Source organism: Pseudophryne corroboree, chromosome 4 (assembly GCF_028390025.1).
Source record: "Pseudophryne corroboree isolate aPseCor3 chromosome 4, aPseCor3.hap2, whole genome shotgun sequence".
NCBI classification, from domain to species: domain Eukaryota; kingdom Metazoa; phylum Chordata; class Amphibia; order Anura; family Myobatrachidae; genus Pseudophryne; species Pseudophryne corroboree.
The window spans coordinates 362,106,323-362,123,848 of NC_086447.1; the positions used below are offsets into that span (position 1 = coordinate 362,106,323).

Sequence of the window (17,526 nt, forward strand, 5' to 3'; positions counted from 1 at the left end):
CGGTACCCATTCACAGAATAGGGAGAGGCGGCGGGGAGATGATCTTATTTCCAGCGCCGCCTCCGCATCCTTCCCCGATGCCGGTTCTGTCCCCGGATAGCAACCCGACCCAGCAATATGCAGTGTGGATTGCGGTGGGAAGGGTCCAATGCCAGGTCCCACCCGGGAAGGACCCGTTCCCAATTCCTGGGTAGGACCCGGCATTGCGATCTGATAGTGGTATTAGTGTTTCCTGTTATATGTATATCAAATGAAAGCTACAGTATTTTGGTTGGTCCTCATGTAACTCTCAAAAAAGTGGTAACTCCCAGTTACAAGTGTTAATATGGGAGGATGAAATATAGATACAATACAATAAACTAAAACATGCAGATTTGTAACTTTTTTAATAATATGGAGATTTAGAAGCACAGAAAGGGAAACAATGTATCATCAACATAGCGGCTCCACATCACCCGAACCGGAAGGCAGATACGGGACACTGCAAAGATGTGGTTCCTCAAAGGTGAGACACATGGCTGGCATCCCCAAATAACATTTAAAGGAAAGGGATTTCTTGGGAGAGTAGCTGGGGAGTATGTTACTATCTGCCAGTGTCATGTTACACTTTCTCTGGACCTTTTTATGACCTGTCTCAATAAGGCAGCAATCAGAGATAAGAGCCACAATTATTTATGCTGAGTTTTCACACTTTATGACTCTCCCTTCTAATCATGCTGGAGATTTGCCTAGATATAGATTAACCTACTGCACTTTATTTTTTTTTATCATATGGGGGAAAAAGTGCTTTCAAAAATAGTCTCTCTAAACTTATCTTGCCCAGATGCCCTTAATAGTATTCTCACATCTCTTATGCATGACAAAATGAGTTGCTGTCCGCCAACAAATTACATGACAGTATTAGGCTTAATGTCTGACATAGGAGGAAAGAAAATACAATCTCCTGAAAAAATAATGCTTTTAACGGGGTGTATTTAAGAAAATAGGAAAACTTACTGTACAGGTCTGTCCCTACTGCACATTTTAAATCTCCAGAGAGATGACAGGACCAAAGTCACCTGGGATTCTATAACCACGCAGCAATTAGCAGCCACTTCTACAATCCTCTCTCTGACAGAGAAGGCTACTGTGTATTGCAGTGACTCCCACAGCAGACCTCTCCAGCAGGGAGATGGACCCATAAACTTTTGAGGCAAAGTGTCCTGATCTGCAAGAGGACAACAATTTGCAAACCAAGCTGGACCACAGCAGTATTAGCGCTAATGGGTTTATTGTCCCTCCTAGCAGACAGGGTCTCCAAAGGGTTTGGATGGAAAGAGGCTGATACAATGATGGTGTGTGGTTAAGTCTGTAAACAATCCAGGAGCAGTTGTGTGCCACCTGGAGCCTCTTCCCAATTCGCAGCTCCACTAGTGGCGACTGGAGACTAGACCTTTAACCTTCGACATCTTCTTGGTTGGCTGTCGCTGCTCAGTAAGGGGTGGCCCTTCCCGCTCTGCAAGGTGCTGGTCAGTGTCCTGAGCAGTTGAGGAAGCTGTGGCTTTCAGAGTTTTCTTTATATTTGTGACCTAGTAGACAAAACGCAAAAATATGTATTTTACATTGTAAGACTATTAAGAATTAAATCTGAAAATTACTTAATACATATAATTTTAGAAATGAGTGACCAAGTTATTAAGATTCACCAAAAAATAAGATTTTAATTACCTACCGGTAAATCCTTTTCTCGTAGTCCGTAAAGGATGCTGGGGTCCACATTAGTACCATGGAGTATAGACGGGTCCACTAGGAACCATTGGCACTTTAAGAGTTTGAGTGTTGGCTGGCTCCTCCCTCTATGCCCCTCCTACCAGACTCAGTTTAGAAAATGTGCCCAAGGAGACAGACATCTTCGAGAGAAGGATTTTACACATATGGTGGCGAGATTCACATCAGATCACACACAAGGCAAATCAAGCTAACTAGCTTGAAACATCAGCAACAGCTGAACAATATTACTTACCAAGTAACAAAACAGTACTTAACCAAGAACTAAGCAGTACTGAACCAAGTAACCACTGCAGGATCACGAAGCACTGGGCGGGCGCCCAGCATCCTCTACGGACTACGAGAAATGGATTTACCAGTAGGTAATTAAAATAAGAATTTACTTACCGATAATTCTATTTCTCATAGTCCGTAGTGGATGCTGGGAACTCCGTAAGGACCATGGGGAATAGCGGCTCCGCAGGAGACTGGGCACAAAAGTAAAAGCTTTAGGACTACCTGGTGTGCACTGGCTCCTCCCCCTATGACCCTCCTCCAAGCCTCAGTTAGGATACTGTGCCCGGACGAGCGTACACAATAAGGAAGGATTTTGAATCCCGGGTAAGACTCATACCAGTCACACCAATCACACCGTACAACCTGTGATCTGAACCCAGTTAGCAGCATGATAACAGAGGAGCCTCTGAAAGATGGCTCACAACAATAATAACCCGATTTTTGTAACAATAACTATGTACAAGTATTGCAGACAATCCGCACTTGGGATGGGCGCCCAGCATCCACTACGGACTATGAGAAATAGAATTATCGGTAAGTAAATTCTTATTTTCTCTGACGTCCTAGTGGATGCTGGGAACTCCGTAAGGACCATGGGGATTATACCAAAGCTCCCAAACGGGCGGGAGAGTGCGGATGACTCTGCAGCACCGAATGAGAGAACTCCAGGTCCTCCTCAGCCAGGGTATCAAATTTGTAGAATTTAGCAAACGTGTTTGCCCCCGACCAAGTAGCTGCTCGGCAAAGTTGTAAAGCCGAGACCCCTCGGGCAGCCGCCCAAGATGAGCCCACCTTCCTTGTGGAATGGGCTTTTACAGATTTTGGCTGTGGCAGGCCTGCCACAGAATGTGCAAGCTGAATTGTACTACAAATCCAACGAGCAATAGTCTGCTTAGAAGCAGGAGCACCCAGCTTATTGGGTGCATACAGGATAAACAGCGAGTCAGATTTCCTGACTCCAGCCGTCCTGGAAACATATATTTTCAGGGCCCTGACTACGTCCAGCAACTTGGAGTCCTCCAAGTCCCTAGTAGCCGCAGGCACCACAATAGGCTGGTTCAAGTGAAATGCTGAAACCACCTTAGGGAGAAATTGAGGACGAGTCCTCAATTCTGCCCTGTCCGTATGAAAAATTAGGTAAGGGCTTTTATAGGATAAAGCCGCCAATTCTGAGACACGCCTGGCTGAAGCCAGGGCTAACAACATTACCACTTTCCAAGTGAGATATTTTAAGTCCACAGTGGAGAGTGGTTCAAACCAATGTGATTTTAGGAACCCCAAAACTACATTGAGATCCCAAGGTGCCACTGGAGGCACAAAAGGAGGCTGTATATGCAGTACCCCCTTGACAAACGTCTGAACTTCAGGAACTGAAGCCAGTTCTTTCTGGAAGAAAATCGACAGGGCCGAAATTTGAACCTTAATGGACCCTAATTTTAGGCCCATAGACAGTCCTGTTTGCAGGAAATGTAGGAAACGACCCAGTTGAAATTCCTCTGTAGGGGCCTTCCTGGCCTCGCACCACGCAACATATTTACGCCAAATCCGGTGATAATGTTGCACGGTTACATCCTTCCTGGCTTTGATCAGGGTAGGGATGACTTCATCCGGAATGCCTTTTTCCTTCAGGATCCGGCGTTCAACCGCCATGCCGTCAAACGCAGCCGCGGTAAGTCTTGGAACAGACAGGGTCCCTGCTGAAGCAGGTCCTTTCTTAGAGGTAGAGGCCACGGGTCCTCTGTGAGCATCTCTTGAAGTTCCGGGTACCAAGTCCTTCTTGGCCAATCCGGAGCCACGAGTATAGTCCTTACTCCTCTCCTTCTTATGATCCTCAGTACCTTGGGTATGAGAGGCAGAGGAGGGAACACATACACTGACTGGTACACCCACGGTGTTACCAGAGCGTCCACAGCTATTGCCTGAGGGTCCCTTGACCTGGCGCAATACCTGTCCAGTTTTTTGTTGAGGCGGGACGCCATCATGTCCACCTTTGGTTTTTCCCAACGGTTCACAATCATGTGGAAGACTTCTGGGTGAAGTCCCCACTCCCCCGGATGGAGGTCGTGTCTGCTGAGGAAGTCTGCTTCCCAGTTGTCCACTCCCGGAATGAACACTGCTGACAGTGCTATCACATGATTTTCCGCCCAGCGAAGAATCCTTGCAACTTCTGTCATTGCCCTCCTGCTTCATGTGCCGCCCTGTCTGTTTACGTGGGCGACTGCCGTGATGTTGTCTGACTGGATCAGCACCGGCTGACCTTGAAGCAGAGGTCTTGCTAGGCTTAGAGCATTGTAGATGGCCCTTAGCTCCAGGATATTTATGTGAAGTGATGTCTCCAGGCTTGACCACAAGCCCTGGAAATTTCTTCCCTGTGTGACTGCTCCCCAGCCTCTCAGGCTGGAATGCCGAATCTGCGGCCCTCTAGAAGATGAGCACTCTGCAACCACCACAGGAGAGACACCCTTGTCCTTGGTGACAAGATTATCCGCTGATGCATCTGAAGATGCGACCCGGACCATTTGTCTAGCAGATCCCACTGGAAGGTTCTTGCGTGGAATCTGCCGAATGGGATTGCTTCGTAAGAAGCCACCATCTTTCCCAGGACCCTTGTGCATTGATGCACTGAGACTTGGCCTGGTTTTAGGAGATTTCTGACTAGTTCGGATAACTCCCTGGCTTTCTCCTCCGGGAGAAACACCTTTTTCTGGACTGTGTCCAGGATCATCCCTAGGAATAGGAGTCGGGTAGTCGGGATCAGCTGAGATTTTGGAATATTGAGAATCCAACCGTGCTGGCGCAGCACTATCTGAGATAGTGCTACCCCGACTTCCAACTGTTCCCTGGATCTTGCCCTTATCAGGAGATCGTCCAAGTAAGGGATAACTAAAACTCCCTTCCTTCGAAGGAGTATCATCATTTCGGCCATTACCTTGGTAAAGACCCGGGGTGCCGTGGACAATCCAAACGGCAGCGTCTGAAACTGATAGTGACAGTTCTGTACCACAAACCTGAGGTGCCCTTGGTGAGAAGGGTACATTGGGACATGTAGGTAAGCATCTTTGATGTCCAGAGACACCATATAGTCCCCTTCTTCCAGGTTTGCAATCACTGCTCTGAGTGACTCCATCTTGAATTTGAACCTTTGTATGTAAGTGTTCAAGGATTTTAGGTTTAAAATTGGTCTCACCGAGCCGTCCGGCTTCGGTACCACAAATAGTGTGGAATAGTACCCCTTTCCCTGTTGTAGGAGGGGTACCTTGATTATCACCTGCTGGGAATACAGCTTGTGAATGGCATCCAATACTGCCTCCCTGTCTGAGGGAGACGTCGGTAAGGCAGACTTTAGAAAACGGCGAGGGGGAGACGTCTCGAATTCCAATTTGTACCCCTGAGATACCACTTGAAGGATCCAGGGGTCCACTTGCTAGTGGGCCCACTGCGCACTGAACTTCTTGAGACGGGCCCCCACCGTGTCTGCCTGTAAAGCCCCAGCGTCATGCTGAGGACTTTGCGGAGGCGGGAGAGGGCTTTTGTTCCTGGGAACTGGCTGTTTGTTGCAGCCTTTTTCCTCTCCCTCTGCCACGGGGCATAAATGAGGCGCCTTTTGCCCGCTTGCCCTTATGGGGCCGAAAGGACTGCGCCTGATAATACGGCGTCTTCTTAGGTTGAGAAGCTACCTGGGGTAAAAATGTGGATTTTCCAGCAGTTGCCGTGGCTACCAGGTCTGATAGACCTACCCCAAATAACTCCTCCCCCTTATAAGGCAATACTTCCATGTGCCTTTTAGAATCCGCATCACCTGACCACTGCCGCGTCCATAAACCTCTTCTAGCAGAAATGGACAGCGCGCTAACTCTTGATGCCAGTCGGCAAATATCCCTCTGTGCATCACGCATATATAGAAATGCATCCTTCAAATGCTCTATAGTCAGTAATATACTGTCCCTATCTAGGGTATCAATATTTTCAGTCAGGGAATCCGACCACGCCAGGCCCGCACTGCACATCCAGGCTGAGGCGATTGCTGGTCGCAGTATAACACCCGTGTGAGAGTATATACATTTTAGGATATTCTCCAGCTTTCTATCGGCAGGTTCCTTTAGGGCGGCCGTATCAGGAGAGGGTAGTGCTACCTGTTTTGACAAACGTGTGAGCGCTTTATCCACCCTAGTGGGTGTTTCCCAACGTGCCCTATCCTCTGGCGGGAAAGGGTACGATGCCAATAACCTTTTAGGAATTATCAGTTTTTTTATCGGGGGAAAACCACGCCTCATCACACACTTCATTTAATTCCTCGGATATAGGAAAAACTACAGGCAGTTTTTTCTCACCAAACATAATATCCTTTTTAGTGGTACTTGTATTATCAGAGATATGCAATACATTTTTAATTGCTTCAATCATGTAACGTGTGGCCCTAGTGGAAGTCACGTTTGTCTCATCATCGTCGACACTGGAGTCAGTATCCGTGTCTGTGTCTGCCATTTGAGGTAACGGGCGTTTTATAGCCCCTGATGGCGTTTGAGACCCCTGGACAGGCACAAGCTGAGTAGCCGGCTGTCTCATGTCGTCAACTGTCTGTCGTAACGAGCTGACACTGTCACGCAATTCCTTCCATAAGCTCATCCACTCAGGTGTCGACTCCCCAGAGGGTGACAACTGTATAATAGGCAATTGCTCCGCCTCCATCTCATTTTCCTCCTCAAACATGTCGACACAATCGTACCGACACACCGCACACACACAGGGAATGCTCTGATAGAGGACAGGACCCCACTAGCCCTTTGGGGAGACAGAGGGAGAGTATGCCAGCACACACCAGAGCGCTATATATAAACAGGAATACCACTATAAAATGTGCTTTTCCCTTTATAGCTGCTGTTAGTATCAAAACTGCGCCAAATTAGTGCCCCCCCTCTCTTTTTTACCCTTTTCTGTAGTGCAGGACTGCAGGGGAGAGTCAGGGAGACGTCCTTGCAGCGGAGCTGTGATGGAAAATGGCGCCTGTGTGCTGAGGAGATAGGCTCCGCCCCCTTCACGGCGGCCTTTTCTCCCGCTTTTTTGTAAGTTCTGGCAGGGGTTAAAATACATCCATATAGCCCTGGGGGTTATATGTGGTGTATTTATGCCAGCCAAGGTGTTTTACATTGCTGCTCAGGGCGCCCCCCCCTAGCGCCCTGCACCCTCAGTGACCAGAGTGTGAAGTGTGCCCGAGTAACAATGGCGCACAGCTGCAGTGCTGTGCGCTACCTTGTTGAAGACTGATGTCTTCTGCCGCCGATTTTTTCGGACCTCTTCTTGCTTCTGGCTCTGTAAGGGGGCCGGCGGCGCGGCTCTGGGACCGAGCTCCGAGGCTGGGCCTGTGTTCGGTCCCTCTGGAGCTAATGGTGTCCAGTAGCCTAAGAAGCCCAATCCACTCTGCACTTTAGGTGAGTTCGCTTCTTCTCCCCTTAGTCCCTCGATGCAGTGAGCCTGTTGCCAGCAGGTCTCACTGAAAATAAAAAACCTAAAACTAAAACTTTCACTAAGAAGCTCAGGAGAGCCCCTAGTGTGCACCCTTCTCGGCCGGGCACAAAAATCTAACTGAGGCTTGGAGGAGGGTCATAGGGGGAGGAGCCAGTGCACACCAGGTAGTCCTAAAGCTTTTACTTTTGTGCCCAGTCTCCTGCGGAGCCGCTATTCCCCATGGTCCTTACGGAGTTCCCAGCATCCACTAGGACGTCAGAGAAAATACTATTTTCTCTTACTTCCTAGAGGATGCTGGGGTCCACATTAGTACCATGGGGATGTACCAAAGCTCCCAGAACAGGAGGGAGAGCACGGAGGCTCCTGCAGAACCGATCGACAATGTATCGAACTAGTAGAACTTTGCAAACGTGTTCGACCCAGACCAAGTAGCCACTCAGCAAAGCTGTAAAGCCGAGACACCCCGGGCAACCGCCCTGGAAGAACCCATCTTACGAGTAGAGTGTGCCTTAACAGACGTAGGACATGGCCAACATGCCGTAGAATACGCATGCTGGATAGTGAACCTGATCCAGTGAGAGATTGTCTGCTTAGAAGCAGGACACCCAAGTTTCTTGGGATCATACAGGACAAACAGAGTCCGATTTTCTGTGATGAGCAGTACTCTTCACATAGATTTTCAGAGCCCTTACAACATCCAAGGACTTGGATGAAACTGAAGAGTCAGTAGCAACTGGCACCACAATGGGTTGGTTGATATGAAATGCCGACACAACCTTCGGAAGGAACTGCGGACGTGTCTGGGGCTCAGCTCTATCTTCATGGAAAATCAAGTAGGGCCTTTTACATGACAAAGCCCCCAACTCCGACACACGTCTAGCAGAAGCCAAGGCCAACAAAGTGACAGCCTTCCACGTGAGAAACTTGACATCAACCTCCTGTAGAGGCTCAAACCAGTCCGACTGGAGGAACTGAAACACGTCGTTAAGATCCCAGGGCGCCGTAGGCGGCACAAAGGGAGACTGGATGTGCAGAACTCCCTTCAAAAAAGGTCTGAACCTCAGGGAGGGCAGCCAACTGTTTCTGGAAGAAAATGGATAGGGCCGAAATCTGGACCTTTACGGAACCTAATCTCAGGCCGTGGTAAGTCTTGATAAGCGAACGTCCCCTGCTGTAGCAGGTCCTCCCGAAGAGGACTCTGCTCTTCTAGCAGTAGATCCAGAAGATCCGCGTACAAAGCCCTTCTTGGCCAGTCCGGAGCAATGAGTATTGCCTGAACTCTTGTTCTCCTTATGAGTTTTAGAACCCTTGGATTGAGTGGAAGAGGAGGAAACACGTACACCGACTGGAACACCCACGGAGTCACTAGGGTGTCCACTGCCACGGCTTGCGGGTCCCTCGACCTGGAACAATACCGCCAAAGCTTCTTGTTGAGACGAGAGGCCATCATGTCTATTTGAGATACACCCCAAGATTTGTCACCTCCGTGAACATCTCCGGATGGAGGCCCCACTCTCCTGGATGGAGATCGTGTCTGCTGAGGAAGTCCGCTTCCCAGTTGTCTACTCCCGGAATGAAGATTGCCGACAGCGCCAATGCATATTTTTCCGTCCAGAGAATGATTCTCATTACCTCTGACATTGCAGCTCTGCTCTTCGTTCCGCCCTGTCGGTTTATGTACGCCACTGTCATTACATTGTCCGACTGCACTTGAATGGGCCGATTTCTCAGAAAATGGGCCGCTTGGAGAAGACCGTTGTAGACGCCTCTTAATTCCAGAATGTTTATCGGCAGGCCGGCTTCCAGACTTGACCACCTTCCTTGGAAGGTTTCCCCTTGAGTGACTGCGCCCCAGTTTCCCCTTGAGTGACTTGAATCTGTGGTTAGAAGGATCCAGTCCTGAATCCCGAACCTGCAGCCTTCCAGAAGGTGAGGTAATTGCAGCTACCAGAGGAGCGAGATCCTGGACCTTCGGCAACAGACGTATTCTCTGGTGCATGTGTAGATGAGATCCCGACCATTTGTCCAGGAGATCCAGTTGGAAGGACAGAGTATGAAATCTCCCGTACTGCAGAGCCTCGTAAGAGGCCACCATCTTCCCCATAAGGCGAATGCACTGATTAACCAAAACCTGGGCAGGCTTCAGGACATCCTGGACCATTGATTGTATCACCAACGCTTTTTCCTCTGGAAGAAACACCCTCTGCACTTCCGTGTCGAGGATCATTCCCAGAAATGACAACCTCCTGGTTGGTTCCAAATGTGATTTTGGAAGACTCCGTATCCAACCATGTTCCCCGAAAAGCTGGGTCGCGAGAGCTATGGACTGTAACAGCTTCTCCTTGGACGATGCCTTTATCAGCAGATCGTCCAGATATGGAATTATTTTCACCCCCTGTCTGAGAACCATCATTTCTGCAATCACCTTGGTGAATACCCTCGGTGCTGTGGAGAGGCCGAATGGCAGGGCCTGGAATTGAAAGAGACAGTCCAACAGTGCGAATCGGAGATAAGTTTGATGCGGCGGCCAAACTGGAATGTGGAGGTACGCATCCTTTATATCCAGGGATACCAGGAATTCCCCCTCCTCCAGACCTGATATCACCACCCTTAGAGACTCCATTTTGAACTTGAACTCCTTCAGAAAGGGTTTTAGTGATTTTAAGTTCAGAATGGGCCTGACCGAACCATCCGGTTTCGGTACCACGAAAAGGTTTGAATAGTAACCCTTGTTTTGCATCTGGGGAGTAACTGGTACAATAACCTGTGCCTCCACCAACTTCTGGATGGCTCCCTCTAGGATAACCCTGTCTGCCGGCAAAGCTGGCAAGCCTGATTTGCAGAACCGGTGAGGAGGGAGATCTTGAAATTCCAGCCGGTACCCCTGGGACACTATCTTGTACCCAGGGATCCAGGCCGGACGACACCCAGACGTGACTGAAATGTCCGAGTCTCGCCCCCACCGGCCCTACCTCCAGGCCGCGCGGTCCACCATTATGCTGAGGACTTTGGCGTACCTGAAGCAGGCTTCTGTTCCAGAGAACCCGCAGCAGGTTACTTGGATTTTGGTCGACCTCCTCTAAGGAAAGTGTTCGACGGTTTGGACTTTCTTGTTTTAGCAACCCGAAAGGACTACGACGCAGCTGAAGAAAAAGGTTTCTACGTAGCAGGTGCAGCTGAGGGAAGAAAGAGTTACTTACCTGCTGTAGCCGTGGAGATCCACGCATTCAATGCTTCCCCAAAGAGAGCCTGACCTGTGTAGGGTAGGGTCTCCACACCTCTCCTGGATTCCGCGTCGGCAGACCACTGGCGCAGCCAAAGTCCCCTACGAGCTGAGACAGACATGGAAGATATCCCTGCAGCCATAGAACCCAGGTCTTTCATAGATTCCACCATAAATCCTGCAGAATCCTGAATGTTACGTAAAAACAAGTCAACATCACTTTTATCCATTGTATTCAAATCCTCAAGTAACGTGCCTGACCACTTTACTATAGCTTTGGAAAAACATGCACAGGCAATAGTGGGACGTAGAATCGCCCCTGAAGCCGTGCATATGGATTTGAGCGTAGTATCAATTTTGCGATACTGGTAGATTCTGGAACAGGTAAAACCACCTTTTTCGAGAGTCTGGATATAGACGCGTCCGCGATGGGTGGGTTTTCCCATTTTTTCCTATCCTCAGGGAAGGGGAAAGTAACCAGAACCCCTTTTAGGGATCTGGAATTTTTTCTCCGTGTTTTCCCATGCTTTCTCATAAATAGCATTTAAATCTTTGGACGCAGGGAAGGTTAGCGAGGCTTTCTTATCGTCAGTGAAGTAAGCCTCCTCAACCTGCTCAGGTGTTGTATCAGCAATATTCAACACATCCCTAATAGCCTCTAGCATCAACTGCACCCCTTTAGCAAGAGATGCGCGCCCCCCCCCCCCCCCCCCCCCATCATCATCCCCATCACCGTCTGCCGTGTCAGAATCGGTATCAGTGTCATCTTGCACAATGTGGGCAAGAGCACATTTGTAGAAAACTACATAGGGGGGCCCTGAGATAACAGAACCGGACCAAACTGCCATAGAGTGCTGTAAAAGTTGAGTTGCAAATTCATTCTGTGCGACCCTAGTAGAAATCATAGATTTGATAGAGGTTAACCATTCAGGCTCCCTTGATGGTATCTGCGCTAAAACAGTGCAATCCTGATTACATGGAATGAGATCATCCTCAGAGGACATATCCTCTGCAGCATATGAAACAGAGTCCCTGGACATAGCTAAATGGAGACCCCAAACACTCCACACACACACACACACACACACACACACACACACACACACACACACACACACAGGGGAGGACAGAGAGTTTCACCCCCAAGAATGGCACGAGAGACAGAGATTGGAGCCAACCTGCACACAGCGCTTTTAAGGTATAGGGAGACCCCCCCAACCAGCACTGACTGTGCATCTTAATAGGTTACACAGTCTGTACACAGCCTCCCCCCCACTTCTACAACCCCCTGGTACTGTAAGAGATAGCTGGAGTTGATATGGAGGGACTGCTCTTCACTGACAGCATTTCTGCAGGCATGAAAATGGCGCTGAATGCTGCTGGGTCCGCTCTGAGAAGCTCCGCCCCCTTAATGGCGCTGGCTTCCCGCTCTTCTGGAGATTATACTGGCTTGAGGAATCATGCTGGCAGCGATCCTGGGACCTTGACAGGCTTAGAGGTCAGTGTAGGGTGTAGGCGCTGGCTCAGGGCGCCTCTCAAAGCGACGCACTATGTACCGCTGAGCCCCGGAGCGCAGTTAGTACTGCGCTCCATACCCTGTTGCCGCCATCTTCACACTGGCTCCTCGCTTGCTAGGGGGCCGGTGACTGACTCGCCACTGATCTTCTGGCTCTGTAAGAGGGTGGCGGCATGCTGCCGGGGTGAGCGATCCCCTCTGGTGGGGAACTTTCGATCACCTCAGGAGCTCAGTGTCCTGTCAGCGGAGATACTGGTTCAGACCCCGCAAGGCGGACACTACTCCCCCCCCCTTAGTCCCACGAAGCAGGAAGGCTGTTGCCAGCAGCCTCCCTGTAAAATAAAACTCTAAAAATAAGAATTTACTCACCGGTAATTCTATTTCTCGTAGTCCGTAGTGGATGCTAGGGACTCCGTAAGGACCATGGGGAATAGACGGCTCCGCAGGAGACTGGGCACATCTAAAGAAAGATTTAGGTCTATCTGGTGTGCACTGGCTCCTCCCCCTATGACCCTCCTCCAAGCCTCAGTTAGGACACTGTGCCCGGAAGAGCTGACACAATAAGGAAGGATTTTGAATCCCGGGTAAGACTCATACCAGCCACACCAATCACACCGTATAACTCGTGATAGGAACCCCGGTTAACAGTATGAGAACAACGGAGCCTCTGAACAGATGGCTCGCAATAACAACCCGATTTGTGTAACAATAACTATTTACAAGTATTGCTGACAATCCGCACTTGGGATGGGCGCCCAGCATCCACTACGGACTACAAGAAATAGAATTACCGGTGAGTAAATTCTTATTTTCTCTGACGTCCTAGTAGATGCTGGGGACTCCGTAAGGACCATGGGGATTATACCAAAGCTCCCAAACGGGCGGGAGAGTGCGGATGACTCTGCAACACCGAATGAGAGAACTCCAGGTCCTCCTCAGCCAGTGTATCAAATTTGTAGAATTTTACAAACGTGTTTGCCCCTGACCAAGTAGCAGCTCGGCAAAGTTGTAAAGCCGAGACCCCTCGGGCAACCGCCCAAGATGAGCCCACCTTCCTTGTGGAATGGGCTTTTACAGATTTAGGCTGCGGTAGTCCCACCGCAGAATGCGCCAGCTGAATAGTGCTACAAATCCAGCGCACATAAATTTTCAGGGCCCTGACTACGTCCAGTAACTTGGAATCCTCCAAGTTCCTAGTAGCCGCAGGCACCACAATAGGCTGGTTCAAGTGAAACGCTGATACCACCTTCGGGAGAAACTGAGGACGAGTCCTCAACTCTGCCCTATCCATATGGAAAATCAGATAAGGGCTTTTATAGGACAAAGCCGCCAATTCTGACACACACCTGGCCGAAGCCAGAGCCAACCGCATGACCACTTTCCACGTGAGATATTTCAAATCCACAGTCTTAAGTGGTTCAAACCAATGTGATTTCAGGAACTCCAAAACCACATTGAGATCCCAAGGTGCCACTGGGGGCACAAAAGGAGGCTGAATACGCAGAACTCCTTTGACAAAAGTCTGAACTTCAGGCAGTGAAGCCAGTTCTTTCTGGAAGAAAATCGACAGGGCCGAAATCTGGACCTTAATGGACCCCAATTTGAGGCCCAACGTCACCCCTGCTTGCAGGAAATGCAGGAATCGACCCAGTTGAAATTCCTCCGTTGGGGCCTTCCTGGCCTCACACCAAGCAACATATTTCCGCCAAATGCGGTGATAATGTTTTGCGGTGACATCCTTCCTGGCTTTGATCAGGGTAGGGATGACTTCCTCCGGAATACCCTTTTCCTTCAGGATCCGGTGTTCAACCGCCATGCCGTCAAACGTAGCCGCGGTAAGTCTTGGAACAGACAGGGCCCCTGCTGCAGCAGGTCCTGTCTGAGCGGCAGAGGGCAAGGGTCCTCTGAAAGCATCTCTTGAAGTTCCGGGTACCAAGCTCTTCTTGGCCAATCCGGAACCACGAGTATAATTTTCACTCCTCGCCTTCGTATTATTCTCAGTACCTTGGGAATGAGAGGCAGAGGAGGAAACACATAAACCGACTGGTACACCCACGGTGTTACTAGAGCGTCCACAGCGATCGCCTGAGGGTCCCTTGACCTGGCGCAATATCTTTTTAGCTTTTTGTTGAGGCGGGACGCCATCATGTCCACCTGTGGTCTTTCCCACCGGTTTATCAGCATTTGGAAGACTTCTGGATGAAGTCCCCATTCTCCCGGGTGGAGGTCGTGCCTGCTGAGGAAGTCTGCTTCCCAGTTGTCCACTCCCGGAATGAACACTGCTGTCAGTGCTAACACATGATTTTCCGCCCATCGGAGAATCCTTGTGGCTTCTGCCATTGCCCTCCTGCTTCTTGTGCCGCCCTGTCTGTTTACATGGGCGACCGCCGTGATGTTGTCTGATTGGATCAGTACCGGCTGGTTCTGAAGCAGGGGCCTTGCCTGGCTTAGGGCATTGTAAATGGCCCTTAGCTCTAGAATATTTATGTGAAGCGAAATCTCCTGATTTGACCACAGTCCTTGGAAATTTCTTCCCTGTGTGACTGCGCCCCAGCCCCGAAGGCTGGCATCCGTGGTCACCAGGACCCAGTCCTGTATTCCGAATCTGCGGCCCTCTAGTAGATGAGCCCTCTGCAGCCACCACAGCAGCGACACCCTGGTCCTTGCCGACAGGGTTATCCGCTGTTGCATCTGGAGATGGGACCCGGACCATTTGTCCAACAGGTCCCACTGGAAAGTCCTTGCGTGGAACCTTCCGAATGGAATTGCTTCGTACGAAGCTACCATTTTTCCCAGGACTCGTGTGCATTGATGTACCGACACCTGTCCCGGTTTTAGGAGGTCTCTGACTAGAGATGACAACTCCTCGGCTTTTTCCACTGGAAGAAACACTTTTTTCTGGTCTGTGTCCAGAATCATTCCCAGGAACAGAAGACGTGTCGTCGGGACCAGCTGCGACTTTGGAATATTGAGAATCCAGCCGTGCTGTTGTAGCACTTCCCGAGAAAGTGCTACCCCCACTACCAACTGTTCCTTGGACCTCGCCTTTATCAGGAGATCGTCCAAGTACGGGATAATTAAAACTCCCTTCTTGCGAAGGAGTATCATCATTTCGGCCATTACCTTGGTCAAGACCCTCGGTGCCGTGGATAACCTAAACGGCAGCGTCTGGAACTGATAGTGACAGTCCTGTACCACAAATCTGAGGTACACCTGGTGAGGAGGGTAAATGGGGACATGCAGGTACGCATCCTTGATGTCCAGGGAGACCATGTAATCCCCCTCGTCCAGGCTCGCAATAACCGCCCTGAGCGATTCCATCTTGAACCTTTTGATATAAGTGTTCAAGGATTTTAAATTTAAGATGGGTCTCACCGAACCGTCCGGTTTCGGTACCACAAACATTGTGGAATAGTAACCCTTCCCTTGCTGAAGGAGGGGTACCTTGACAATCACTTGCTGTGAATACAGTTTTTGGATAGCCACCAACACTGCCTCCCTGGCAGAGGGAGTTGCTGGTAAGGCAGATTTTAGAAAACGGCGGGGGGGGGGGGCGTCTCGAATTCCAGCCTGTACCCCTGAGATACTACTTGAAGGGCCCAGGGATCCACCTGTGAGAGAGCCCACTGTGTGCTGAAATTTCTGAGACGGGCCCCCACCGTACCCGGATCCGCCTGTGAAGCCCCAGCGTCATGCTGTGGACTTACCGGACGCGGGGGAGGACTTTTGCTCTTGGGAACTGGCTGTATGCTGCAGCTTTTTCCCTCTACCTTTGCCTCTCGGCAGAAAGGATGCGCCTCGAGCCCTCTTGTGTTTATGGGGCCGAAAGGACTGTACTTGATAATACGGTGCCTTCTTTTGCTGTGGGGTAGCCTGTGGCAAAAATGTCGATTTCCCAGCCGTAGCTGTGGAAACGAGGTCTGAAAGACCATCCCCAAACAGTTCCACCCCCTTATAAGGCAAAACTTCCATGTGCCTTTTTGAATCGGCATCACCTGACCACTGCCGAGTCCATAACCCCCTTCTGGCGGCAATGGACATCGCGCTTATTTTTGATGCCAGCCGGCAAATATCCCTCTGTGCATCACGCATGTATAAGACAGCGTCCTTTATATGCTCTACTGTCAGCAAACTAGTGTCCCTAGCCAGGGTATCAATATTATCCGACAGGGAATCTGACCACTCAGCAGCAGCACTGCACATCCATGCTGATGCAATCGCTGGTCGCAATATAATGCCCGTGTGTGTATATATAGCTTTTAGGGTAGCCTCCTGCTTTCTATCAGCAGGATCCTTTAGGGCAGCCGTATCCGGAGACGGTAGTGCCACCTGTTTTGATAAACGTGTAAGCGCTTTATCTACCCTAGGGGACGTTTCCCAACGTGACCTATCCTCTGGCGGGAAAGGGTACGTTGCCAATAACTGTTTAGAAATTATCAATTTCTTATCGGGGGAATTTCAGGCTTCCTCACAAACCTCATTTAATTCCTCAGATGCAGGAAAAACTACTGGTAGTTTTTTCTCACCGAACATAATACCCTTTTTTGTGGTACCTGGGGTACTATCAGAAATGTGTAATACATTTTTCATTGCCTCAATCATGTAACGGGTGGACCTATTGGAGGGTACACTAGTCTCATCGTCGTCGACACTGGAGTCGGTATCCGTGTCGACATGTGTCTGCCATCTGAGGTAGCGGGCGTTTTAAAGCCCCTGATGACATTTGAGACGCTGGAACAGTCACAAGCTGAGTAGCCGGCTGTCCTATGTCGTCAAACCTTTTATGTAAGGAGCTGACACCTGCAGTGAGCCTGTTGCCAGCAGGTCTCACTGTAAAATAAAAAACCTAAACTATACTTTCTTTCTAGGAGCTCAGGAGAGCCCCTAGTGTGCATCCAGCTCGGCCGGGCACAGAAATCTAACTGAGGCTTGGAGGAGGGTCATAGGGGGAGGAGCCAGTGCACACCAGATAGACCTAAATCTTTCTTTAGATGTGCCCAGTCTCCTGCGGAGCCGTCTATTCCCCATGGTCCTTACGGAGTCCCCAGCATCCACTAGGACGTCAGAGAAAATAAACTTTTACCAGAGAAGCTCTGTAGAGCTCCCCTAACTGTGATCGGCTCCTCCTGGCACATTTTCTAAACTGAGACTGGCAGGAGGGGCATAGAGGGAGGAGCCAGCCCACACTCTCAAACTCTTAAAGTGCCAATGGCTCCAAGTGGACCTGTCTACAGCCCATGGTTCTAATGTGGACCCCAGCATCCTCTAGGACGCAAGA

At 49.9% G+C, this 17,526-nt stretch overlaps 1 protein-coding gene across 1 annotated transcript in view; it reads right to left on the reverse strand.

Annotated features, from left to right (window-relative positions):
• Positions 1-369: 369 nt before the first annotated feature.
• Positions 370-17,526, reverse strand: part of COPS7B (COP9 signalosome subunit 7B) — a 70,159-nt gene continuing 53,002 nt past the window's right edge. Inside the window, exon 7 of the mRNA XM_063916546.1 lies at positions 370-1,568. Coding sequence (XP_063772616.1) covers positions 1,410-1,568 — 159 coding nt within the window. The 3' untranslated portion in view covers positions 370-1,409. The remainder of the gene's footprint in view (positions 1,569-17,526) is intronic.